This window comes from Catharus ustulatus, chromosome 35, assembly GCF_009819885.2.
Source record: "Catharus ustulatus isolate bCatUst1 chromosome 35, bCatUst1.pri.v2, whole genome shotgun sequence".
NCBI lineage: Eukaryota > Metazoa > Chordata > Aves > Passeriformes > Turdidae > Catharus > Catharus ustulatus.
Window position 1 is genome coordinate 867,314 of NC_046255.1, and position 27,663 is coordinate 894,976.

Sequence of the window (27,663 nt, forward strand, 5' to 3'; positions counted from 1 at the left end):
TTCCCATTTCCCCCCATTTTCCCCCCCAATTTTTTCCAAATTTCCCCAAATCTCCCCAATTTTCCCCCAAATTTCCCAAAAATTTCCCAAAAATTCCCAAAAATTCCCCAAATTCCCCAATTTTCCCCCATTTTTCCCCATTTTTCCCAATTTCCCCCAAAATTCCCCAAAATTCCCCCCAAATTTCCCCAATTTTCCCCCAATTTTTCCCCAAATTCCCCCATTTTCCCCCAAATCTCTCCAATTTTCCCAAATTTTTTCCCCAATTTTTCCCCAATTTCCCCCAAAATTTACCCAAAAATTTCCCCAAATTTCTCAAGAATTTCCCAAAATTTCCCCCATTTTTCCCCAATTTCCCCCCAAAATTCCCCAAATTTTCCCCATTTCTCCCCAAATTTCCCAATTTCCCCCTAAATTTCCCAAAATTTCCCCAAAATTCCCCAAAAAATTTCCCAAAATACCTCAAATTTCCCCATTTTCCCCATTTTCCCCCAAATTCCCCAATTTTCCCTTAATTTTCCCCCCAAAATTCCCCATTTTTTTCCTAATTTTCCCCCAGATTTCCCTGAAATTCCCCCAAATTTCCCAAATTTCCCAAAAATTTCCCAATTTTTCCCCATTTTTCCCCAATTTTAACCCAATAATTCCCCAAATTTCCCCAATTTCCCCCCAAATTTCCCCAAAATTTTCCAAAATCTCCCAATTTTTCCCAAAATTCTCCCCAACCCCCCCAAATTTCCCAAATTTTCACCCAATTTTCCCCAAAATTCCTCCCAAAATCCCCCAAAATTTCCCAAATTTCCCCCATTTTTCCCTAAAATTTCCCAAATCTTCCCCAGATCTCCCCAATTTTCCCCCATTTTTTCCCAAAATTCCCCCCAAATTCCCCAATTTTTCCCCCAAATCCCCCCAAATTCCCAAAAAATTCCCCAAATTTCCCAATTTTCCCCCAAATTTCCCCATTTTTATTCCTAATTTTTCCCCAAATTTCCAAAAAAATTTCCCAATTTTTCCCCATTTTTTCCCCAAATTTTCTCCAAAACACCTCCAAATTCCCCCAAATTTCCCAAAAACTCCCCAAAATTTCCAAAATGTCTCAATTTTTACCCCAAATTTCCATTTTTTCCCCAAATTTCCCCAAAATTTCCCAATTTTTCCCCATTTTCCCCCAATTTTCCACCAAAAATCCCCCCCAAAATCCTCTCAAATCCCCCCAAAAATTCCCTCCAAATTCACCAATTTTTCCCCAATTTTCCACCAAAAATCCCCCAAATTTCCCTCAATTTTTCCCAAAATTCCCCCAAATTCCCAAAATTTCCCCCAAATTCCCCAATTTTCCCTTAATTTTTCAACAAATTTTTAAAAAAATTCCCAATTTTTTCCCATTTTTTCCCAAATTTCCCAATTTTTCCCCATTTTTTCCCAATTTCCCCCCAAAATTCCCCAAATTTCCCAAATTTTCACCCAATTTTCCCCCATTTTTCCCCCAAATTCCCCCACAATTTCCCCATTTTCCCCCCCAAATTTCTCCAATTTGCCCCCAAAAATTCCCCAAATTTCCAAATTTTCCCCCAAAGTTTTTCATAATTTTTCCCAAAATTTCACCAAAAATTCCCCAAAATTTCCCAAAAAATTCCCAAAAATCCCCCATTTTTTCCCAAATTTCCCAAAATTTCCCCATTTTCCCCCATTTTCCCCCAAAAATTCCCGAAATTTCCCCCCCAAAAAAAATTCCCAATTTTTTCCCATTTTTTCCCCAAATGTTCTCCAAAACTCCTCCAAAATCCCCCCAAATACCCAGAAATTTCCCCAAAAATTCCCTAAAATCCCCAAAATTTCCCCAAAATTTCCCAAATTTTACCCCAAAATTTCCACTTTTCCCCAAAAAATTCCCCAAATTTCCCAAATTTCCCCCCAAAATTCCCCTAATTTCCCAATTTTCCCCCAAATTTCCCAAAAATTTCCCAAAAATTCCCCAAAAATTCCCCAAAAAATTCCCAAAATACCCTAAATCTCAAAATTTTTACCCAAAATTCCCAAATTTTACCCCAAAATTTCCCATTTTTCCCCCAAATTTCCCCCATTTTTTCCCAATTTTCCCCCCAAATTTCCCAAAAATTTCCCAATTTTTCCCCAAAATTTCCCAAAATTTCTCAATTTTTCCCCAAAATTTCCGTTTTTCCGCAGGTCCCTCCCGGGCAGCGCCCTGGAGCTGCGCCCCCCCCAGAGCCCCCTGGGGACCCCCCCGGAGCCCCCGCGCAGGAGGAGGGGGAGGGGCTGGGGGGCACCCAGAGAGGAGGTGGGGGAGGGGAATTCGGGAAAAAAATTGGGAAAAAATTTGGGAAAAAAATTGGGGAATTTTGGGGAAAAATTGGGGGGAAATTGGGAAAATTTGGGGGAAAAGTTTGGGATTTTTGGGGGAATTTTGGAGGATTTTCAGCAAAATTAGGGAAAAAAATTGGAATTTTTTTGAATTTTAGGGAAAATTTTGGGAAATTTTGGGAAAAATTGGGGAAATTTGGGGGAATTTTGAGGGAATTTTGGGGAAAAAATTGGGAAATTTTGGGGGAATTTGGGAGGATTCTGGGGAAAATTGGGGAAATTTGGGGAAAAAATTGGAGAATTTTGGGATATATTGGAAAATTTGGGGGAATTTGGGAATTTTAGGGGAAATTTGGGGGAATTTGGGAATAATTTGATGGAATTTTGGGGGAAAATGTGGGAATTTGGGGGGAAGTTTGGGGGAATTTTGGGAAAATTTGGGAAAAAATTGGGGGAATTTTGGGAAAAAATTGGGGAAAAATTGGGGAATTTTGGGGAAAAAATTGGGATTTTTTGGGGAATTTTTTGGGGAATTTTGGAGGATTTTGGGCAAAATTAGGGAAAAAAAATGGGAATTTTTTTGATTTTTAGGGAAAATTTGGGGGAATTTAGGGAAATTTTGGGAAAAATTGGGGAAATTTGGGGAATTTTGGGGGAATTTTGGGGGGATTTGGGGATTCTGGGGGGACTTAGGGGGAATTTTGGGAAAAAATTTGGGAAAAAATTGGGGAATTTTGGGGAAAAAATTGGGATTTTTTTGGGAATTTTTTGGGGAATTTTTTGGGGAATTTTGGAGGAATTTGGGCAAAATTAGGGGAAAAAAATGGGAATTTTTCTGAATTTTAGGGAAAATTTGGGGGAATTTAGGGAAATTTTGGGAAAAATTGGGGAATTTTGGGGTAATTTTGGAGGGATTTGGGGATTTTGGGGTAATTTTGGGGGAATTTTGGGAAAAAATTTGGGAAAAATTGGGGAATTTTGGGGAAAAAATTGGGATTTTTTTTGGGAATTTTTTGGCGAATTTTTTTGGGAATTTTTTGGGAATTTTGGAGGATTTTGGGCAAAATTTGGGCGAAAAATTGGGAATTTTGGGGAATGTTAGGATAAATTTGGGGAAATTTTGGGAAATTTTGGGAAAAATTGGGGAAAAAATTGGGGAATTTTGGGGAAAAAATTGGGATTTTTTTGGGAATTTTTTGGGGAATTTTTTGGGGAATTTTGGAGGATTTTGGGCAAAATTTGGGCAAAAAATTGGGAATTTTGGGGAATGTTAGGAAAAATTTGGGGGAATTTTGGGAAATTTTGGGAAAAATTGGGGAAATTTGGGGAATTTTGGGGGAATTTTGGGGGGATTTGGGGATTCTGGGGCGATTGTGGGGGAATTTTGGGGAAAAATTTGGGAAAAAATTGGGGAATTTTGGGAAAAAAATTGGGATTTTTTGGGGAACTTTTGGGGGAATTTTGGAGGATTTTGGGAAAAATTTGGGCAAAAAATTGGGAATTTTGGGAATGTTAGGAAAAATTTTGGGAAATTTTGGGAAATTCTGGGAAATTTTGGGAAAAATTGGGGAAATTTGGGGAAATTTGGGGGAATTTTGGGGGGATTTGGGGATTCTGGGGGATTTTGGGGGAATTTTGGTAAAAAATTTGGGGAATAATTGGGGAATTTTGGGGAAAAAATTGGGATTTTTCTTGGGAATTTTTTGGGGAATTTTTTTGGGAATTTTGGAGGATTTTGGGCAAAATTTGGGCAAAAAATTGGGAAATTTGGGGAATGTTAGGAAAAATTTGGGGAAATTTTGGGAAATTTTGGGAAAAATTGGGAAAATTTGGGGAATTTTGGGGGAATTTTGGGGAAAATTGGGGAAATTTGGGGAAAAATTGAGGGAATTTGGGGGGAATTTTGGTGAGATTTTGGGAAAAATTTTGGGAATTTGGGGGGATTTAAGAGGATTTTGGGGAGATTTGGGAAATTTGGGAAAAAAATGGGGAATTTTGGGGATTTTTGTTTGTTTGTTTGTTTTTGGGTTTTTTTTGTTTGTTTTATTTTGTTTCTTCTGGGAATATTTTTGGGTTATTTTTGGTTTTGTGTTTTTTATTTTTGGGGTTTTATTTTTTTATTATTTTCTGGTTTATGGGGGTTTTTTAAAAAATGTTTTTTTCTTTTGTTTTTGGTTTTTTTTTAATTTTAAATTTTTTATATTTTAAATTTTTGAAATTTTTGTTTCGTTTTTGGTTTTTTTTAATTTTAATTTTTTTTAACGTTTTAAATTTTTGATTTTTTTGGTTTTGTTTTGTTTTTTTTTAATTTTAAATTTTTTAATATTTTGAATTATTTGGGTTATTTTAATAAAATTTTTTTTATATATTAAATTTTTTTTTTTTTGTGGTGGGGGTCCCTCCCTCCCCTCCCCCCCCAGGACTGGGAGCGGGGGCCCCTCCCCCCCCCCGAGGGTTCGGACGAGGAGGAGCCGCGGGTGGGGGGAGGGGCCGAGCTCCCCTCCCCCCCCGGGGGCCAAACGGACGTGCAGACCCTGGCGGTGATGCTGCAGGAGCAGCTCGAGGCCATCAACAAGGAGATCAAGTGAGGGGCAAAAAATTCAAATTTCGGGACCCCAAAATCCCAAAAATTCACCCCAAAAAATCCCCGGAAAAATCCAAATTCATGGAGCTTCAAAAATCCCAAAATCTGGAGATTTTGCCTCAAAATTCGGGGATTTTGCCTCAAAATCGAGGTTATAAAAATGGAATCAAGGCAGGGAAAACCCAAAAATAAAAAATTCGGGACCCCAAAATCCCAGAAATTCACCCAAAAAAAACCCCAGAATCAGAGAGCTCAAAAAACCCAAAATTTTGTGATTTTTGCCCCAAAATTTGGAGATTTTACCTCAAAATTCCACCCCAGGAGCAGCTCGAGGCCATCAACAAGGAGATCAAGTGAGGGACAAAAATATGAAATTTGGGGACCCCAAAAACCCAAAAATTCACCCCAAAAAATCCCTGGAAAAATCCAAATTCAGAAAACTTCAAAAATGACAAAATTTGGAGATTTTACCTCAAAATTTGAAGATTTTACCCCAAAATCGGGGTTTAAAAAATGGGATCAAGGCAGGAAAAACCAAAAAAAAAGAGATTTGGGGACCCCAAAAACCCAAAAATTCACCCCAAAAAATTCCCTGAAAAATCTAAATTCAGGGAGCTCAAAAAAACGCCCAAAATTTGGAGATTTTGCCCCAAAATGTGGAGATTTTACCCCAAAATTCCACCCCAGGAGCAGCTCGAGGCCATCAACAAGGAGATCAAGTGAGGGACAAAAAATTCAAATTTTGGGACCCCAAAATCCCAAAAATTCACCCCAAAAAATCCCCGAAAAATCAAAATTCAGAAAACTTCAAAAATCCCAAAATTCGGGGATTTTACCCAAAATTTGGACCATTTTTGTGTGAAAAATGGGAATTTTTGGGGGGATTTTTGGGGGTTTTTGGGTTTTTTGGGTTCCCAAATTTTCGAGGACCCCTCCCCAAATTTTTGGGGGTTTTCAGAAGCAAAAAAATGACAAAATTTTTGGGATTTTTGGGACATTTTGGGGTAGAAAAATGGGATATGAACGCGGATTTTTTTGATTTTGGGGATTTTTTTTGGGTTCCCAATTTTGGAGACCCCTCCTCAAATTTTTTTGGGTCCCCCAAATTTTTTTGGGTTTTCAGAGGCGAAAAAATCACAAAATTTTGGGGATTTTTGGGACATTTTGGGGTAGAATAGCCGGATTTGAGCGTGGATTTTTGGGATTTTTTGGGTTTTTTGGGTTCCCAATTTTCGGGGACCCCTCCCCAAATTTTTTGGGGTCCCCAAAATTTTTTGGGGTTTTCGGAGGCGAAAAAATCACAAAATTTGGGGATTTTTGGGACATTTTGGGGTAGAAAAATGCTATTTGAACACGGATATTTTTGATTTTGGGGTTTTTGGGTTCCCAAATTTTGGAGACCCCTCCCCAAATTTTTTTGGGGTCCCCCCAAATTTTTGAGGTCCCGGGAAGTGAAAAAAATGACAAAAAAATTGGTATTTTGGTACATTTTGGGGTAGAGAAGTTGGATTTGAACGCAGATTTTTGGGATTATTTGGGTTTTTTGGGTTCCCAAATTTCGAGGACCCCTCCCCAAATTATTTTGGGGTCCCCCCAAATTTTTTGGGGTTCCCTGGAGTGACCCAGGAGGAGAAAAAATGAAAAAAAATTGAGATTTTGGGACATTTTTGCGTAAAGAAATGGGATTTGAACGCGGATTTTTTTTTGGTTTTTGGGATTTTTTGGGTTCCCAAATTTCGAGGACCCCTCCCCAAATTATTTTTGGGGTCTCCAAAAATTTTTGAGGTCCCTGGAGTTGAAAAAATTTAAAATTTTGGGGGATTTTGGGACATTTTGGGCTAGAAAAATGGGATTTGAACTCGGATTTTTTTGGTTTTTGGGATTTTTTGGGTTCCCAAATTTCGGGGACCCCTCCCCAAATAATTTTGGGGACCCCTCCCCCAATTCCAGGCTGATCCAGGAGGAGAAGGAGAGCACGGAGCTGCGCGCCGAGGAGCTCGAGAGCCGCGTGGGGGGGGCGGGGCTGGAGGGGACCCCCCCCGGTGGGGGAGGGGCGAGGTTCAGGGGGGGCGGGGCCGCCCCTCCCCCACCCCCCGCCCTCGCCAGCCCCTCCCCCCCCGGCAGCGGCCGCTCCACGCCCCGCCCCGCCCCCCCCAGCCCCGCCCGGGAGGTGAGAGAGCGGAATTTGGGGAGGGGGAGGGGTGGGAAGGAGGGGGGAGGGGATAAAAATGGGGGAGGGGTTTAAAGAATGGGAGAGGGGCTAAAATGGGGGAGGGGCTAAAAAATGGGGGAGGGACTAAAATTGGGGGAGGGGCTAAAATGGGGGTGGAGCCAAAAGGGGAGGGGCTAAAAGAATGGGGGAGGGGCTAAAATGGGGAGGGGCCAAAAAGGGGGAGGAGAAAAGGGGGAGGAGCATAAAAATGGGGGGAGGGACAGAGAAAATGGGGGAGGAGCTAAAAAAATGGGGGACGGGCAACAAAAATGGGGGAGGGGCTAAAAATGGGGGAGGGGGAAAGGAGGAGGGGCTAAAAATGGGGCGGGGCAGAAAAATGGGGCGGGGCCAAAAAGGGGGAGGGGTGGAGAAAATGCGGGCGGGGCTAAAAAATTGGGGGAGGAGCTAAAAAGGGGGAGGGGCTCAAAAATGGGGGAGGGGCCAAAAAAAGGGGGGAGGGGCAGAAAAATGGGGCAGAGAAAATGGGGGAGGGGCTAAAACAGGGGGAGGGGCTTAAAATGGGGTGGGGCAAAAAGGGGGGTGGCTTAAAAATGGGGGAGGGGCTAAAATGGGGAGGAGCCAAAGGGGGAGGGGCTCAAAAATGGGGGAGGGGTTAAAATGGGGGAGGGGGAAAAAGGGGGAGGGGCTAAAAAATGGGGGAGGGTCTTGGAAATGGGGGAGGGGCTTAAAATGGGGAGGGGCGAAAAATGGGGAGGGGCAGAAAGAATGGGGAGGGACTAAAAATGGGGGAGGGGCTTAAAAATGGGGGAGGAGTCAAAAATGGGGAGGGGCTCAAAAAATGGGGGAGGGGCAGAGAAATTGGGCAGAGAAAATGTGGGAGGGGCTAAAAATGGGGAGGGGCTCAAAATGGGGTGAGGCAAAAAGGGGGAGGGGCTTAAAAAAGGGGGAGGGGCACAGAAAATGGGGGAGGGGATCCCAAAAATGAGGGGGATGCTAAAAATGGGGGGAGGGGTCTCAAAAATGGGGAAGGGACCCCAAAATTGGGGGTGGGAACCCAAAAATGAGGGTGGGGGGAGGGGAAGCCCCCCGAAAATAACGGGGGGACCCCTCCCCCAAAATCAATTTGCTGTTGCAGAATCACGTGACCAAGGAGGAGGAGAAGGGGGGGGGAGGGGCCGGGGACCCCCCCGGACCCCCCAGGACCCCCCGGAACGAGCGGGGGGGGGGAGGAGCCCCCCCAGGAGGGGTGGAGGAGGGGCGGGACCCCCGAGTGGGGTCAGTGAGGGGAGGGGGAGGCGATTTGGGGGGTCCTTGGGGGATTTTGGGGGGATTTGGGGGTCTTGGAAGGGTTTGGGGGAGGATTTGGGGGGTCCTGGGGGATTTTGGGGAGGATTTGGGGGGTCCCAGGGGATTTTGGGGGGTCCTGAGAGGATTTTGAGGGGGGTTTGGGGGTCCTGAGAGAATTTGGGGAGATTTTGGGGGTCCTGGGGGAATTGGGAGGGAATTTGGGGGAATTTTTGGGGGGTCTTGGGGGAAATTTTGGGGGGTCTTGGGGGGATTTTGGAGAATTTGGGGAGAATTTGGGGGGTCCTGAGGGAATTTTGTGGAGAATTTGGGGGGTCCTGAGAGAATTTGGGTGGAATTTTGGGGGTCTCGGGGGTCTCTGGGTTAATTTTGGGGAGAATTTGGGGGGTCCTGGGTGGGTTTTGGGGAATTTGGGGAGGATTTTGGGGGTCCCGGTGGAATTTTGGGGGGGTCTCGATGTTAAAATTCAGATTTTTTGGGGGGTAATTTTTACATTTTTTGGTTCTCTGGGTGTGAATTTGGGGAGGGGTCTTTGGGGTTTGATTTTGGGGGTCCCGTTGGTGACGCCCCCTCCCCAAATTCCGCCCCCCCCAGGCCCCCCCTCCCCGAGGACCCCCACAAGACCCCCCCAAAAAAGAAAAGCATCAAATCTTCCATCGGGCGCCTCTTCGGCAAGAAGGAGAAGGGGAGGCTGGGACCCCCCCCCCGGGACGCGCCCTCGCTCGGTGAGACCCCTCCCCAAATTGGGGGAGACCCCTCCCCAAATTAACCCGAAAAAATTTTTTAAAAATCTGAAAAAAATCAGAAAAAATCCCAAAAAAATTTTAAAAAACAAAAAGAAAAATCTCAAAAAATCCCAAATAAATACCCCCCTCCCTGAGTGAGACCCCTCCCCAAATTAGGGGAGACCCCTCCTCAAATTAACCCGAAAAATTTAAAAAAAATCTGAAAAAAATCTGAAAAAAAAATTTAAAAATTCAAAAAAATCCCGAAAAATTTTTAAAAAATTTAAAAAAAATTTAAATTTTTTAATTTTTAAAAATGGAGACCCCTCCCCAAATTAGCGGAGACCCCTCCCCAAATTAACCCGAAAAAATTTTTAAAAAAAGCAAAAAAAAAGCAAAAAAAATCCGAAAAAATCCTGAAAAAATCCCGAAAAAATTTTAAAAATTAAAAAAACAATTAAAAAAAAAAATCCCAAATAAATCCCTTCCTCCATGGGTGAGACCCCTCCCCAAATTAGGGGAGACCCCTCCTCAAATTAACCCGAAAAAATTTTTTAAAAATCTGAAAAAATTAAAAAAAATCCTGAAAAAAATTTAGAAATTAAAAAAAGAATTTTAAAAAAATCCCAAATAAATCCTGACCAAATCCCCCCTCGCTCAGTGAGACCCCTCCCCAAATTAGCAGAGACCCCTCCCCAAATTAACCCGAAAAAATTAAAAAAAATCCGAAAAAAAAAAAAATTTAAAAAATCCCCCCAAAATTAAAAAAAAATTTAAAAAAACCCTCAAAAAATTCCAGCTAAATCCCCCCCTCCATGGGTGAGACCCCTCCCCAAATTAGCGGAGACCCCTCCCCAAATTAACTCGAAAAAATTTTTAAAAAATCTGAAAAAAATAAAAAAAAATCTGAAAAAATCCTCCCAAAAATTCTAAAAACCCTAGAAAAACCCTAAAATAAATCTCAAATAAATGCCCCCCATCCTGGGTGAGACCCCTCCCCAAATTAGGGGAGACCCCTCCTCAAATTAACCCGAAAAAATAAAAAAAAATCCGAAAGAAATAAAAAAAAATCCGAAAAAAAATTTAAAATTAAAAAAAAATAATTAAAAAAAAAACCAAATAAATCCTGACCAAATCCCCCCCTCGCTCGGTGAGACCTCTCCCCAAATTAGCAGAGACCCCTCCCCAAATTAACCTGAAAAAATTAAAAAAAATCCGAAAGAAATAAAAAAAAAATTTTAAAAATCCCCCCAAAATTTAAAAAAAAATTAAAAAAACCCTCAAAAAATTCCAGCTAAATCCCTCCCTCCATGGGTGAGACCCCTCCTCAAATTAGTGGAGACTCCTCCTCAAATTAGTGGAGACCCCTCCTCAAATTAGACCCTCCCAGAGTCCCCAATTTGGGGAGGGGTCTCAATTTTGAACTTTTTTGAATTTTGTTTTTTGTTTTTTACGCGGATTTTTTCGGGATTTTTTTTATTTTTTTGATTTTTGGGAATTTTTTGGGGGAATTTTTTTGGGATTTGGGGAATTAGGGGAGGGGTCTCTATTTCGGGGAGGGGTCTCCATTTTGGGGAGGATTCCCACGTAATTTATTTTATTTTATTTTTTTTTAACGCAGATTTTTTTTTGATTTTTTTTATTTTTTGGATTTTTTAGGGGGGGATTTTTTGGGTATTTTTTTGGGATTTGGGAAATTTGGGGAGGGGTCTCTGTTTTGGGGAGGGGTCTCCATTTTGGGGAGGATTCCCACAGAATTATTTTGAAATTTTTTTTTTACGTGGATTTTTTTGGGGATTTTTTTGATTTTTGGGATTTTTTGGGGGAGATTTTTTTTGGGATTTTTTTTGGGATTTGAGGAATTTGGGGAGGGGTCTCTGACGTGTTCCCTCCCCCAGCCGGGACCCCCTCGGACGAGCTGGGCCCCCCCGACGCGCTGGGCTTGGCCAAACTGCCGGGGGGAGACAAAGATCGGCGCAGCAAGAAAAAGTGAGGGGGGGGCTCAAATTGGGGAGGGGGCGGGGGGAAATTGGGGGAATTTTGGGGGAAATATGGGAAATTTTTCTTTTAATTTTTCGGGATTTTTGGGGGGGATTTTTTTGGGATTTTTTGGGAATTTTTTGGGATTTTTTTTTAAATTTTAGGGGATTTTGGGGGATTTTTTTGGGAATTTTTGGGGAATTTTGGGAGAATTTTTTCAGAATTTTTGGGGAAAATTTGGGGGATTTTGGGGAATTTTTGGAGGATTTTTTTGTGATTTTTTTTGGAATTTTGGGGGATTTTTTTGAATTTTTGGGGATTTTTTAGGGGAGAATTTGGGAATTTTGGGGGAATTTTGAGGAATTTTTTGAGGATTTTGGGGGGATTTTTAGGGGATTTTTTTAGGGGACTTTTTTTAATTTTTGGGGAGAATTTGGGGAATTTTTAGGGGGAATTTTGGGTTTTTTTGGGGATTTTTGGGGGGATTTTTTTAAGGGATTTTTGGGGAGAATTTGGGAAATTTTTGGGAATTTGGGGGGACTTTTGGGGGGAATTTGGGGAATTTTGGGGGGATTTTTTTTGAAATATGGGGAATTTTGGGGAATTTTTTTGGGAGAATTTGTGAATTTTTAGGGAATGTTGGGGGGATTTTTTCGGGGGAGAATTTGGGAATCTTGGGAGAATTTGGGGGCATTTGCGGGGAATTTTTCGGTCAATTTTGGGGGATTTTGGGGAAATTTGGGGGATTTTTGGATTTTTGAAATATTTTTTTGGGAATTTTATTGAGATTTTTTTGGGGTGAGTTTGGGGATTTTTGGGGGTCTCGGATTTAATTTGGGGAGGGGTCTGCAGGCACGAGCTGTTGGAAGAAGCTGCAGGCAGGGGGGAGATTTGGGATTTTTTTGGGGTGAATTTGGGGAATTTTGGGGATTTTTTTGGGGATTCTTTTGGGGTGAATATTTTATTTTTTGGGGTGGATTTTGGGGGTCTCAGAGATAATTTGAGGAGGGGTCTGCAGGCACGAGCTGCCGGAGGAAGCTGCAGGCGGGGGAAGTTTGGGATTTTTTTTGGGGATAATTTGGCATTTTTGGGGTTTTTTTGGGGGGATTATTTTGGGATTTTTTGCGGGTGAATTTGGGGATTTTTGGGGGTCCCGGATTTAATTTGGGGAGGGGTCTGCAGGCACGAGCTGCTGGAGGAAGCTGCGGGCAGGGGGAATTTGGGATTTTTTTTGAGGATAATTTGGCATTTTTGGGGTTTTTTTGGGGGGATTTTTTTGGGATTTTTTGCGGGTGAATTTGGGGATTTTTGGGGGTCCCGGATTTAATTTGGGGAGGGGTCTGCAGGCACGAGCTGCTGGAGGAAGCCTGCAGGCAGGGGCTCCCGTTCGCCGCCTGGGACGGCCCCACCGTGGTGTCCTGGCTCGAGGTGAGCGCCACAAAATTTGGGGGGAAAAACCCAAAATTTGGAGAAAAAAAAAAAAGGGGAAAAATTTAAAAAATTGGGGAAAAAAATCTCAAAATTTTGGGGAAAAATCTAAAAAAAATGGGGAAAAAATCTCAAAATTTTGGGAAAAAAATTTAAAAATTTTGGGAGGAAAAATCCTCAATGTTTCTAGTAAAAAAAAAATCTCAAAAAATGGGTGGGGCTGTGACCCCGAAATTCGGGTGGAAAATCCCCAAATTTGGAAAAAAAACCCTCAAAATTTTGGCAAAAAACCCTGAAAATTTGGGGATAAAAACTCAAAATTTGGGGGCAAAAAGACCCAAATTTAGGGGGAAAAATATCAAAATTTATGGAGGAAAAACCAAAAAAACTGCAGGGGGGGAAACTCCAAAATTTTTGGGTAAAAACCAAAAAAAATTGGGGAAAAAAGTCAAAAACCGCTGGAAAAAAATCTCAAAGTTTGAAAAATTAAAATTTGGGGGGAAAAAAACCCTCAAAATTTGGGTAGGAAACCCAAAAATTTTGGGGTGAAAAAACCTCACAAAAATTTAGGAAAAAATCTCAAAAATTTTGGGAAAAACAAAAAAAAATGGTGGGAAAATCCTCAAAAATTGGGGGAAAAAATGCAAAAATTGCAAAAAAAAATCTCAACATTTGGGTGGGGTGACCCTGAAATTTGGGTGGAAAAAACCAAAATTTCGGGGAAAAAAAACCCCAGGCCCGATTTTGAGGACCCCAGACCCATTTTAGGACCCCCCCAGCCCCAATTTTTTCTCTTTAGGCGTGGGTGGGGATGCCAGCCTGGTCCTGGGGTGAAGATCCAGAAGTTTTTTTGGGTTTTTTGGGGTTTTTTTGGTTTTTTTTTGTTTATTTTGGGGTTCCCATATACTGAGGATCCCCCAGCCCCATTTTTGGCTCCCCCAGCCCCAATTTTGGTGTCTTTAGGTGTGGGTGGGGATTCCAGCCTGCTCCTGGGGTGGGAATCCACGAGTTTTTGGGGGGTTTTGGGGGTTTTTTGGGGTTTTTTGTTTATTTTGGGGTTCCCATGTATCAGGCTGCTCCCCCACCCATTTTTGAGGACCCCAGACCCAATTTTGGACCCCCTCCAGCCCCAATTTTTCCTCTTTAGGTGTGGGTGGGGATGCCAGCCTGGTACGTGGCCGCGTGCCGCGCCAACGTGCGCAGCGGGGGGGTCCTGGCCAACCTCTCGGACCCCGAGATCCAGCGGGAGTTGGGGATCTCCCACCCCCTGCACCGGCTGAAACTGCGCCTGGCGGTGCGGGAGATGGTGTCCCTGACCAGCCCCAGCGCCCCTCCTTCATCCAGAACGGTGAGTGGAGAAAATCCCCAAAATTCCAGAATTTAGAGCCAAAAAATCCGATATTTATACCTAAAAAATCCCCATAGTTACAGGAAAAAATTCCAGAAATTATGGCCAAAAAATCCCAAAGTTACAGCCAAAAATCCCAAAATTTATATTAAAAAAATCTCAAAATTGCAGCCAAAAAATCCGATATTTATACCTTAAAAAATCCCCAAAGTTACCGCAAAAAACCCCAAAATTATGGCAAAAAAAATCCCAAAAATCCCAGAATTTGTACCCAAAAATTCCCAAATGTGTGGGGCTGGTGTCCCTGACCAGCCCCAGCGCCCCTCCTTCATCCAGAACGGTGAGTGATGAAAATCCCCAAAATTCCAGAATTTAGAGCCAAAAAATCCCAAAATTACAGCCAAAAAAATCTGATATTTATACCTAAAAGTATCCCCAAAGTTATAGCAAAAAATCCACAAAGTTACAGACAAGAAACCCCAAAGTTATGGCAAAAAATTCCCTAAAATTCCAGAATTTAGAGCCAAAAAATCCGAAATTTATACCTAAAAAATCCCCAAAGTTACAGGAAAAAATTTCAGAAATTATGGCCAAAAAATCACAAAATTGCAGCCAAAAAAATCCCAAAAGTTACAGTAAAAAATCCTAAAATTTGTACCCAAAAAATCCCAAAATTACAGTAAAAAAAATCCTAAAATTACAGCCAAAAAATCCTAAAAGTTACGGCAAAAATATCCTAAAAGTTACAGCCAAAAAATCCCAAAATTACAGCCAAAAAATTCTGATATTTATACCTAAAAAATCCCCAAAGTTACAGCCAAAAAAACCCAAAGTTATGGCAAAAAAAATCCCTAAAATTCCAGAATTTAGAGCCAAAAAATCCGAAATTTATACCTAAAAAATCCCCATAGTTACAGGAAAAAATTCCAGAAATTACAGCCAAAAAATCCCAAAATTACAGCCAAAAAATCTGATATTTATACCTAAAAAATCCCCAAAGTTACAGCCAAAAAATCCCAAAAGTTATGGCAAAAAATCCCCAAAGTCACAGCCAAAAAATCCCCAAAATCCCAAGATGTATACCTAAAAAACCCCAAAATTACACCCCAAAAATCCCAACATTTATACCCAAAAATCCCAAATTTTATACCCAAAAATCCTGAAATTTGTACCCAAAAAAATTCCTAAAAGTTACAGGCAAAAAATCCCCAAAATCCCCAAAATTTATACCCCAAAAATCCCAAAATTACACCCAAAAAATCCCGACATTTATACCCCAAAATCCCAAATTTTATAACCAAAAATCCCGAAATGTGTACCCAAAAAAATCCTAAAAGTTATGGCAAAGAAACCCCAAAATTACAGCCAAAAAATCCTAAAAAATCACAGCCCAACCCCCCCATGACGTCATTTCCGACACGATGACGTCACATCCCACCTGAGTATCCAATTTTCCTTCCCCGACGCCATTTTAAAATGGCGCCGAGACCATTTCCGGTCTCAATAAAATCATTTCCGGTCTTAATGGCGTCGCTTCCGGTCCGCAGTGCACGGGGAACGTGTGGATGACGCACGAGGAGATGGAGTCACTTCCGGCCACGCCCAACGCGGTCAGGGCGGGATTTTTAAAGGGATTTTGGGGGGAATTTGGGGGAATTTGGGATTTTGGGGAAATTTGGGGGGATTTTGAGGGGATTTTGGGGGGATTTTGGAAATTTGGGACCCCAGGACCCCCCTGGGTGAGATTTTGGGGGGATCTGGGGAGGTTTTGGGTCCATTTTTGGGGATTTTGGGACCCCTGACCTCGTTTTCCTCCCCCGTAGGAACCGCGGGAAATCAGCTGGGAGCAGGTGAGGGGGCGGGGCTTGGGGAAAGGGGCGGGGTTTGAGAATGGGGCGGGGCTTGAGCAGGTCCTGGCAGGGATATAAAGGAACAGAATGCTCAGAATCAGGTCCTGGCAGGGATAGAAAGGTTTAGGGTGTCACGGCCAGGTTCTGGTAGGGATATATAAAGGTTTGGAATTCCATGACCAGGTCCTGGTAGGGATGTAAAGGAACAGAACGCTCAGAATCAGGTCCTGGCAGGGATATAAAGATCTGGGGTGCCATGGGCAGGTCCTGGCAGGGATATAAAGGAACAGAACTCCCAAAATCAGGTCCTGGCAGGGATATAAAGGTTTAGGGGTGTCACAGTCAGGTCCTGGCAGGGATATAAAGGAACAGAACTCCCAGAATCAGGTCCTGGCAGGGATATAAAGGTTTAGGGGTGTCACAGTCAGGTCCTGGCAGGGATATAAAGGTTTGGGGGTGTCATAATCAGGTCCTGGCAGGGATATAAAGGTTTGGGGATTCCATAACCAGGTCCTGGCAGGAATATTAAGGTTTGGGATGCAAAAATCAGGTCCTGGCAGGGATATAAAGGTTTGGGGTGCCACAGCCAGGTCCTGGCAGGGATATAAAGTTACAGGACTCTCAGAATCAGGTCCTGGCAGGGATATAAGGATTTGGGGGTGCCATAATCGGGTTCTATCAGGGATATAAAGGCCTGGGGGTGGCACAGCCAGGTCCTGGCAGGTACATAGAGCTCCCCCACAGATCCTGGCGCACGGGGACATGAACCACGAGTGGGTGGGGAACGAGTGACTGGGTCCTGGCAGGGATATAAAGGGACAGGGCTCACAGAACCAGGTCCTGGCAGGGATATAAACCTATGGGGGTGCCATAATCAAGTCCTGGCTGGGATATAAAGGTTTGGGGGTGTCACAGCCAGGTCCTGGCAGGGATATAAAGGTCTGGGGGTCCCTCCCTTAGATCCTGGCGCACTGGGACTTGAACCACGAGTGGGTGGGGAACGAGTGGCCGGGTCCTGGCAGGGATATAAAGGGACAGAACTCTCAGAATCAGGTCCTGGCAGGGATATAAAGGGTTTGGGCTGGGATAACTCATTCCTAGCAGGGATATAAAGGCCTGGGGGTGTCACAGACAGGTCCTGGTAGGGATATAAAGGGTTTGGGCTGGGATAACTCGTTCCTAGCAGGGATATAAAGGCCTGGAGATGCCCTAGACAGGTCCTGGCAGGGATATAAAGGAACAGGGCTCGCAGAACCAGGTCCTGGCAGGGATATAAAGACCTGGAGGTGCCATGGGCAGGTCCTGGCAGGTACATAGAGCTCCCCCACAGATCCTGGCGCACGGGGACATGAACCACGAGTGGGTGGGGAACGAGTGGCTGCCCAGCCTGGGGCTGCCCCAGTACCGCAGTTACTTCATGGAGTCGCTGGTGGACGCGCGGATGCTCGACCACCTGAGCAAGAAGGAGCTCAGGGGGCAGCTCAAGATGGTCGATTCCTTCCACAGGTACGGGGGGGTGTGAAATTTGGGGAGGGGGAGACGAAAATTTGGGGGGGGCACAAAAATTTGGGGGGGAATGTCAAAAATTTGGTGAAAAATGTGAAAATCTGGTGAAAAACGTGAAAATTTGGAGGAAAATGGGAAAAGTTTGGGAGGAAATGTGGAAAGTTTGGGGGAAATGTGAAAAATTTGGAGGAAAACATGAGAAGTTTGGGGGAAATGTTAAAAGTTTGGGGGAAATGTGAAAAATTTAGGTGGAAATGTGAAAATTTGGTGAAAAATGTGAAAATTTGGTGGAAAACGCAAAAATTTGGAGGAAAATGTGAAAAGTTTGGGGGGAAGTGTGGAAAGTTTGGGGGAAAACGTGAAAAGTTTGGGGGAATGTTAAAGTTTGGGAGGAAATGTAAAAAATTTGGGTGGAAATGTGGAAAATTTGGTGAATAATGCAAAAAATTTGGGGGAAATGTGGGAAGTTTGGGAGGAAATGTGGGAAGTTTGGGGGAAAACGTTAAAATTTTGGGGGAATGTTGAAAGTTTGGTGAAAAACGCAAAAATTTGGAGGAAAGCATTGAAAAGTTTGGAGGGAAACATCGAAAAGTTTGGGGGGAATGTTTAAAGTCTGGGAGAAATGTGAAAAGTTTGGGGGAAATGTGAAAAGTTTGGGGGAACGTTGAAAGTTTGGTGAAAAACACAAAAATTTGGAGGAAAACATTGAAAAGTTTGGGGGGAAATGTCAAAAATTTGAGGGGAAATGTAAAAAATTTGGTTAAAAACGCGAAAATTTGGAGGAAAATGTGAAAAGTTTGGGGCAAAATGTCAAAAGTTTGGGGGAAATTTGAAAGTTTGGGGGGGAAAACATTAAAATTTTGGGGGCAATATCAAAGGTTTGGGGGAAAAACGTTGAAAGTTTGGAGAAAAATGTGAAAAATTTGGGGAAAATGGTAAAAATTTGGGGGAAAAATGTTGAAAGTTTGGGGGAAATGTCGAAAGTTTGAGGTGACCCCAACCCCCCTAAAATGACCTCATGACCCCCGGGGTGACCTCAGGATGACCCGGGGACCCCCGAGATGATTTGGGGACCCCCGAGGTGACACTGGGGACCCCCAGGGTGACCCCAGGACCCCCTAAAGTGACCCCAGGACCCCCCAAATTCACCCCAACCCCTCACCAAGAGTAATTTTGAGACCCCCAGGGTGACTTTGGGGTGACCCCAGCCCCCCCAAAATTACCCAGGGATCCCCGGGGTGACCTCAGGGTGACCTGGGGACCCCCGAGATGATTTGGGGACCCCCGAGGTGACTTTGGGGACCCCCGAAGTGACCCCAGGATCCCCCAAATTCACCCCAAACCCCTCACCCAGAGTAATTTTGAGACCCCCAGGGTGACTTTGGGGTGACCCCAACCCTCCCAAAATGACATCAGGACCCCTGGGGTGACCTCAGGGTGACCTGGGGACCCCCAGGATGATTTGGGGACCCCCGAGGTGACACTGGGGACCCCCTAAAGTGACCCCAGAATCCCCCAAATTCACCTCAAACCTCTCACCCAGAGTCATTTTGAGACCCCCAGGGTGACTTTGGGGTGACCCCAACCCCCCTAAAATGACCCAGGGACCCCCAGGGTGACCTCAGGGTGACCCGGGGACCCCCGAGATGATTTGGGGACCCCCGAGGTGACACTGGGGACCCCCTAAAGTGACCCCAGGACCCCCTAAAGTGACCCCAGCCCTCCCAAATTTACCCCAAACCCTCACCCAGTGTCACTCTGGGGTGACCCCAACCCCCCCCAAAATGACCCAGGGACCCCCGAGGTGACCTCAGGGTGACCTGGGGACACCTGAGATGATTTGGGGACCCCCGAGATGATTTGGGGACCCCCGAGGTGACACTGGGGACCCCCAGGGTGAGCCTGCACTACGGCATCATGTGCCTGAAGCGCCTCAACTACGACCGCAAGGAGCTGGAGCGGAGGAGGGAGGAGAGCCAGGGGGGCACCTCCGGTATTTGGGGAGGGGTCCTGGGGGGATTTGGGGGAATTTTGGGGGTCCTGGAGGGGTTTGGGAGGTCCTGGAAGGGTCCTGGAAGGATTTGGGTGGGATTTTGGGATGAATTTTGGGGTGGATTTCAGCGATTTTGGGGTGGATTTTGTGGGTTTTGGGCCGTCCCAGAATGGATTTTCGGGGTTTTGGGGGTGGATTTTGGGGTATTTTGGGGTGAATTTTGGGGTTTTTGGGGTGAATTCTGGGGTTTTTGGGGTCCCCAGATGTGGTAGTTTGGTCCAACCAGCGGGTCAGTGCTGGGTCAGCTCCGTGGGGAGATTTTGGGATGAATTTTGGGGTGGATTTCAGCGATTTTAGGGTGGATTTTGTGGTTTTTGGGCTGTTCCAGGATGGATTTTTGGGTGAATTTTGGGGTTTCTGGGGTGTCCCAGGAGTGGATTTTGGGGTGGATTTGGGGATTTTGGGGGGTTTGGAGGTGAATATTGAGGTTTTTGGGGTGTCCCAGAGTGGATTTGGGTATTTTTGGGGGTGGATTTTAGCGGTGGGTTTTGGGGTGGATTTCAGCGATTTTGGAGTGGATTTTAGCAGTGGATTTTGTGATTTTTGGGGGTGTATTTTGGGGGTTTTGGGGTGGATTTTGGGGTATTTTGGGGTGAATTTTGTGGTTTTTTGGGTCCCAGATGTATTTTTGGGGTCCCCAGATGTGGTGCTATGATCCAACGAGCGGGTCAGTGCTGGGTCAGCTCCATGGGATGGATTTCAGTGATTTTGGGGTGGATTTTTGAGTTTTTGGACTGTCCCAAGATGGATTTTGGGGTTTTCGGGGTGGATTTTGGGTTATTTTGGGGTGAATTTTGGGGTTTTTGGGGTCCCCAGATGTGGTGGTGTGGTCCAACGAGCGGGTCAGTGCCTGGGTCAGCTCCGTGGGGCTCCGGGAATTCGCTCCCAACCTGGGCGAGTCGGGCGTGCACGGGGCGCTGCTGGCGCTGGACGACACCTTCGACTGGGCTGACCTGGCCCTGCTGCTGCAGATCCCCACCCAGAACACACAGGTGGGACTGGGATGGACTGGGATATACTGGGAGGGACTGGGAGGGACTGGGATGGGGCTGGGAGGGACTGGGATACACTGAGATAGGAGTGGAATGGACTGGAATGGGACTGGGAGCACTGGGCTGACCTGGCCCTGCTGCTGCAGATCCACACCCAGAACACACAGGTGGGACTGGGATGGACTGGGATGAACTGGGATGGGACTGGGATGGGACTGGGACAGACTGGGATGGGACTGGGAGGGGACTGGGAGGGACTGGGATGGGACTGGGAGCACTGGGAGCACTGGGAGCACTGGGCTGACCCAGCCCTGATGCTGCAGATCCCCACCCAGAACACACAGGTGGGACTGGGACGGACTGGGAGGGACTGGGATGGGACTGGGAGGGACTGGGAGGGACTGGGATAGGTGTGGAATGGACTGGGATGCACTGGGAGCACTGGGCTGACCTGGCCCTGCTGCTGCAGATCCCCACCCAGAACACACAGGTGGGACTGGGATAAACTGGGATATACTGGGAGGGACTGGGATACACTGAGATGGGACTGGGAGCACTGGGAGGGGCTGGAATGGGACTGGAAGCACTGGGAGCACTGGGCTGACCCGGCCCTGCTGCTGCAGATCCCCACCCAGAACACACAGGTGGGACTGGGACAGACTGGGATATACTGGGAGGGACTGGGATGGACTGGGATATACTGGGATGGACTGGAATGGGACTGGGAGGGACTGAGATGGGACTGGGAGCACTGGGAGCACTGGGCTGACCCAGCCCTGCTGCTGCAGATCCCCACCCAGGACACACAGGTGGGACTGGGATATACTGGGATATACTGGGATATACTGGGAGGGACTGGGATGGGACTGGGACAGACTGGGATACACCGGGATGGGACTGGGATTCACTGGGATGTACTGGGAGCACTGGGAGCACTGGGCTGACCTGGCCCTGCTGCTGCAGATCCCCACCCAGAACACACAGGTGGGACTGGGATATACTGGGAGGGACTGGGAGGGACTGGGATACACTGAGATAGGACTGGGAGCACTGGGAGGGACTGGAATGGGACTGGGAGCACTGGGCTGAGCCGGCCCTGCTGCTGCAGATCCCCACCCAGAACACACAGGTGGGACTGGGATAAACTGGGATATACTGGGATATACTGGGAGGGACTGGGATATACTGAGATACACTGGGATGGGACTGGGAGTACTGGGATGTACTGGGAGCACTGGGAGCACTGGGCTGACCTGGCCCTGCTGCTGCAGATCCACACCCAGAACACACAGGTGGGACTGGGATATACTGGGATGGACTGGGATATACTGGGATGGACTGGGAGGGGCCTGGGATTGACTGGGATGGGACTGGGAGGGACTGGGATATGTGTGGAATGGACTGGGATGCACTGGGAGCACTGGGCTGACCTGGCCCTGCTGCTGCAGATCCCCACCCAGAACACACAGGTGGGACTGGGATAAACTGGGATATACTGGGATAGGAGTGAAATAGACTGGAATGGGACTCAGAGAGACTGGGAAGGACTGGGAGGGACTGGGATGGACTGGGATGGACTGGGAGGGACTGTCCCCAATCCACTCAATCCCTGCTGTATCCCCCAATGTCCCCAATCCCCTGATTGTCCCCACTGTCCCCTGAGTGTCCCCACTGTCCCCTGAGTGTCCCCACTGTCCCCTGACTGTCCCCACTGTCCCCTGACTGTCCCCACTGTCCCCTGAGCGTCCCCCCTGTGTCCCCAGGCCCGGCAGCTCCTCCAGCAGGAATTCTCCTCTCTCATCTCCGCGGGCACCGAGCGGCGCCTCGATGAGGTGGGGGCGGGGCGGGGGTGGGACCCCCCCCCAAAAATACTCCCGGGACCCTCACCCACCCCTGGGACCCCAAAATCCCCCGAAAAATACCCCGGGACCCCCCTGGGACCCCAAAATCCCCCCAAAAATTCCCCCGGGACCCCCCCCCGGGACCCCCAAAATCCCCCCTAAATCGCCCCAAAACCCCCCAAAATTCACTTTAAACCCCCAAAATCTCCCCAAAATCCCCCGAGTGGGGGTCTCACATTTCGGGGACCCCCCCAGCACGCCCCCAGACCCCCAAAATCCCCCTTGAAACCCCCAAATTCCCCCCCAAAAACCCAAAAAAACCCAAAAAAACTCCCCCAAAATTCCCTTTAAACCCCCCAAAACCCCCCAAAATCCCCAAAAATCCCACAAAATTCCCTTTAAACCCCAAAAATCCCCCGAGTGGGGGTCTCACATTTCGGGGATCCCCCCCAGGACGCCCCCAGACCCCCAAAATCCCCCTTTAACCCCCCAAAATCCCCCCAAAACCCTCAAAAATTCCCTTTAATTCCTCAAAAATCCCCCAAAATTCCCTTTAAACCCCCCGAAAATCCCCCCGAGTGGGGGTCTCACATTTCGGGGACCCCCCCCAGGACGCCCCCAGACCCTTTTCTCGCTCCCCCTCCTGGCGGAAGCTGTTCCGGGAGAAGGAATTGAGGGGAGGGGGTCCGGACGCCCCCGAGATTCTCCCCCCAAATTTTAGGGGGGGGTCCCTGGGGACCCCAACCCTGCCCAGCCCCGGGCAGCGCAAAACCCCGGCGGAAGGTGAGGGGGAGGGGCGGGAGGGGGAGGGGAGGGGTGGGGAGCATTTTTGGGGGGGATTTTGGGGGGTTTTGGGGATTTAAAGGGAATTTTGGGGGGATTTTGGGGGGTTTAAAGTTAATTTTTGGGGTTTAAAGGGAATTTTGGGGGGATTTTGGGGGATTTAAGGGGAAATTTTTGGGGTTTAAATGGAATTTTGGGGGGATTTGGGGGGATTTTGGGGATTTAAAGGGAATTTTGGGGGGATTTTGGGGGATTTTGGGGGGTTTAAAGGGAATTTTGGGGGGATTTTGTGGGGTTTAAAGGGGATTTTTGGGGGTTTAAAGGAAATTTTGGGGGGATTTTGGGACTTTTGGGGGGATTTGGGGGGATTTTTGGGGGTTTAAAGGGAATTTTGGGGGGATTTTTGGGGGTTTAAAGAGAATTTTGGGGGATATTGGGGATTTTAGGGGAATTTTGGGGGGTTTAAAGGGAATTCTGGGAGGGATTTGGGGGGATTTTGGGGGTTTAAAGGGAATTTTGGGAGGATATTGGGGGGATTTGGGGGAATTTTGGGGGGATTTGGGGGGTTTAAAGTGAATTTTTGGGGCTTTAAAGGGATTTTTGGGGGGATTTTGGGGGGTTTAAAGGGAATTTTGGGGGGATTTTGGAGGATATTGGGGGGTTTAGGGGGGATTTGGGGTGGAATTTTGGATTTGAGGGGGATTTTTGGGGGGATTTTGGGGGATTTTGGGGGGTTTAAAGGGAATTTTGGGGGGATTTTGGGGGGTTTAAAGGGGATTTTTGGGGGTTTAAAGAGAACTTTGGGGGGATTTGGGAGGATACTGGGGGTTTAAAGGGAATTTTTTGGGGTTTAAAGGGGATTTTGGGGGGATTTGGGGGGTTTAAAGGGAATTTTTGGGGCTTTTGGGGGGTTTTAAAGAGAGTTTTGGGAGGGATTTGGGGGGATTTGGGGAATTTTGGGGGGTTTTAGGGGATTAAAGGGAATTTTTGGGGGTTTAAAGGGGAATTTTGGGGGGATTTGGGGGGATTTGGGGGGTTTGGAGAATTTAAAGGGAATTTTTGGGGCTTTAAAGGGAATTTTGGAGGGATATTGGGGGGTTTAAGGGGGAGTTTGGGGTCGAATTTTGGATTTGGGGCTGATTTTGGGGTGATTTTGGGGGTTTTTAGGGGGGATTTTGATGGGATTAAAGGGAATTTTTGGGGGTTTAAAGGGAATTTTGAGGGATTTTGGGGGGATTTGGGAGTTTACAGGGAATTTTTGGGGGTTTAAAGCGAATTTTGGGGGGAATTTTTGGGGATTTGGGGGAATTAAAGGGAATTTTGGGGGGATTTGGGGGGATTTTGGGGGGTCTTGAAGATTTCGGGTGGATTTTGGGGGAATTTTGGGGTGGGGGGTGGAAATTCGGGATTTTTTTGGGGTGGAAATTTTGTGATTTTTTTGGGGGGAGAATTTTGGGATATTTTTTTGAGTGGAATTTGGGATTTTTTTGGGAGGTTAGGGGGGAGAATTTTGGAATTTTTTTTTTTGGTTTTTTTGGGGGGTCCTGACCTCTCCTCTCCCCTCCCCCACCCCCCAGGGAATTCGCTGCCCCCCCCGCGGGGGGAGGGGGGGGTCTCGGTCCGGACCTACTCGTGCTGAGGGTGAGAATCAACAAAAATGGGGAGGGGTCCCAAAAATGGGGAGGGGGCGAGGGGGGGACAAAATTAAATCCCAAAAATGGGGAGGGGGAGTTCAAAAAATCATCCAAAAATGGGGAGGGGTCCCAAAATTAATCCCAAAAATGGGGAGGAGGGGGATCAAAAAATCACCAAAAAATGGGGAGGGGTCCCAAAATTCATCCCAAAAATGGGGAGGGGGCGAGGAGGGGACAAAAATCATTCAAAAAATGGGAGGGGGGAGGCAAAATTCAGCCTAAAAATAAATTTAAATAAATTTTAAAAATGGGGAGGGGGAGAGGGGGTCTCAAAATTCATTCCAAAAAATGGGGAGGGGTCCCAAAAAATCACCAAAAAATGGGGAGGGGTCCCAAAAAATCAACCAAAAATGAGGAGGGGGGTCCCAAAAATTAATCCCAAAATGGGGAGTGGTCCCAAATTCATCCCAAAAATGGGGAGGGGTCCCAAAAATTCATCCCAAAAATGGGGAGGGGGGGTTCAAAAAATCATCCAAAAATGGGGAGGGGTCCCAAAAATCAGCAAAATATGGGGCGGGGGCAAAATTCAGCCTAAAAATAAATTTAAATAAATTTTAAAAATGGGGAGGGGGCGAGGGGGGACAAAATTAATCCCAAAAAATGGGGAGGGGTCCCAAAAAATCACCAAAAAATGGGGAGGGGTCCCAAAAAATCAACCAAAAATGAGGAGAGGGGTCCCAAAAATTAATCCTGAAAATGGGGAGTGGTCCCAAATTCATCCCAAAAATGGGGAGGGGTCCCAAAAATTAATCCTGAAAATGGGGAGGGGGGTTCAAAAAATCATCCCAAAAATGGGGAGGGGTCCCAAAATTAATCCCAAAAATGGGGAGGGGGAGGGGAAATTTGGGGGGGGGTGTGAAATTTTGGGGTGATTTATTGGGAAAGACACAGAAATTTTTGGGGGGGTTGAAAATTTTGGGGGGGGGGCTGAGGGTTTTATTTTTATATTTTAATTTTATTTTTTACTTGTATTTAATTTTTTAATTTTTATTATTTTTATTTCTGTTTTTTATTTTTATTGGTTTTTTCGAATTTATTTTTTATTTTTTACTTTTATTTTTTATTTCTATTTTTTATTTTCATTTTTTAATTTTTAAATTTTTTTTTAATTTTTATTTCTATTTTTATTTCTATTTTGGTTTTATTTTTATATATATATTTTTTTTTTATTTTAAGTTTTACTTCTATTCCTATTTTTATATTTTATTTTTATTTTTGCTTTTGTTTTTTTATTTTTTATTTTTTATTTTTTATTTTTTATTTTTATTTTTTTATATTTATATTTATGTTATATTTATTTCTATTTCTATTTCTATTTACATTTACATTTACATTTGCATTTACCTTTACATTTATATTTTATTTTATTTTATTTTATTTTATTTTCATATTTATTTTATTTATATTTAATTTCTATTTCTATTTCTATTTCTATTTACATTTACATTTATATTTTATAATATCTATTTAATTTCTATTTAATTTCTGTTTCTATTTAATTTCTATTTAATTTCAATTTAATTTCTATTTCAATTTCAATTTCTATTTCTATTTCTATTTACATTTACATTTACATTTATATTTAATTTATGTTTACATTTACATTATATTTACTTATTTTTATTTATATTTTTATTTTTATATATTTATATATTTCTATTTACATTTACATTTACATTTATATTTTATAATTTCTATTTAATTTCTATTTAATTTCTATTTCTATTTAATTTCTATTTAATTTCTATTTCTATTTCTATTTCTATTTATTATTTATTATTTATATTTATATTTATATTTACATTTATATTTACATTTATATTTACATATTTATTTTATTTTATTTCATTTTATTTTTATCTTTATTTAATTTATATTTAATTTCTATTTCTATTTACATTTACATTTACATTTACATTTATATTTTAATGTAATTTAATTAATGTAATTTAATTTTATTTTATTTCATTTTATTTCATTTCATTTTATTTTTAATATTTATTTAATTTATATTTCTATTTTATATTTCTATTTTATATTTATAATTTATAATTTCTATTTAATTTCTATTTCTATTTAATTTCTATTCAATTTATATTTATATTTATATTTATATTTATATTTATATTTATATTTATATTTATATTTATATTTATATTTATATCTATATTTATATTTATATTTATATTTATATTTACATTTATATTTAATTTATATTTGCATTTACCTTTACATTTATATTTTATTTTAATTTAATTTAATTTTATTTTATTTCAATTAATTTCATTTTATTTTTAATATTAATTTAATTTAATCTATATTTATATTTCATATTTATATTTTATATTTATATTTTATAATTTACATTTACATTTATATTTAATTTATATTTAGTTTAATTTTAATTTTTCTCTCCCCAGGTCCCACCCGGGGTCCCCACCCCCAACTCCCCAAACCCGGGGGGGGAATTTTGGGGACCCCCCCCGAAATTGCTGCTAAAAAAGGGGGGGAGGGGCCCGGGGGGTCCCCAAAATTTTGGGAGATTTCCCCTCCCCCCCCCGAATTTTAACCCCCCCCTGCATGGAAAAAATCAAATAAAAAATGGGGGAAAAAACCCCGAAAATGGGAAAATGTGGAGTTATTTTGGGGGGAAAAAATAAAAAAAATATGGAATTATTTTGGGGGGAAAAATACAAAAAAATGTGGAATTATTTTGGGGGAAAAATGGAAAAATGTGGAATTTTGGGTGGAAAAAAAACCCCCAAAAATGGGAAAATGTGGAATTATTTTTGGGGGGGAAAATAAAAAAAATGTGGAATTATTTTGGGGAAAAAAAATTTAAAATGGGAAAATGTGAAATTATTTTGGGGGGGAAAAATAAAAAAATGGGAAAATGTGGAGTTATTTTTGGGGAAAAAATATAAAAATGTGGAATTATTTTGGGGGGAAAAATGGGAAAATGTGGAATTATTTTTGGGGGGAGAAAATAAAAATGTGGAATTTTTTGAGGAGAAAAAAGCAAAAATTTGGAATTTTGGGTGGAAAAAAATTTTAAAAATGTGGAATTATTTTAGGGGAA

The 27,663-nt window shown here is 44.0% G+C and overlaps 1 protein-coding gene across 1 annotated transcript in view; it reads left to right on the forward strand.

Moving 5' to 3' along the window:
- PPFIA3 (PTPRF interacting protein alpha 3) overlaps positions 1-27,135 on the forward strand; it is a 52,491-nt gene extending 25,356 nt beyond the window's left edge. Inside the window, exons 14-30 of the mRNA XM_033084025.2 lie at positions 2,188-2,299; positions 4,743-4,906; positions 6,857-6,975; positions 8,174-8,354; positions 8,979-9,109; positions 11,008-11,098; positions 12,436-12,517; positions 13,665-13,865; positions 15,413-15,475; positions 15,689-15,715; positions 17,046-17,221; positions 19,117-19,214; positions 20,091-20,266; positions 22,030-22,098; positions 22,719-22,890; positions 24,468-24,531; positions 27,005-27,135. Coding sequence (XP_032939916.1) covers positions 2,188-2,299; positions 4,743-4,906; positions 6,857-6,975; positions 8,174-8,354; positions 8,979-9,109; positions 11,008-11,098; positions 12,436-12,517; positions 13,665-13,865; positions 15,413-15,475; positions 15,689-15,715; positions 17,046-17,221; positions 19,117-19,214; positions 20,091-20,266; positions 22,030-22,098; positions 22,719-22,890; positions 24,468-24,529 — 1,924 coding nt within the window. The 3' untranslated portion in view covers positions 24,530-24,531; positions 27,005-27,135. The remainder of the gene's footprint in view (positions 1-2,187; positions 2,300-4,742; positions 4,907-6,856; positions 6,976-8,173; positions 8,355-8,978; positions 9,110-11,007; positions 11,099-12,435; positions 12,518-13,664; positions 13,866-15,412; positions 15,476-15,688; positions 15,716-17,045; positions 17,222-19,116; positions 19,215-20,090; positions 20,267-22,029; positions 22,099-22,718; positions 22,891-24,467; positions 24,532-27,004) is intronic.
- Positions 27,136-27,663: the final 528 nt, after the last annotated feature.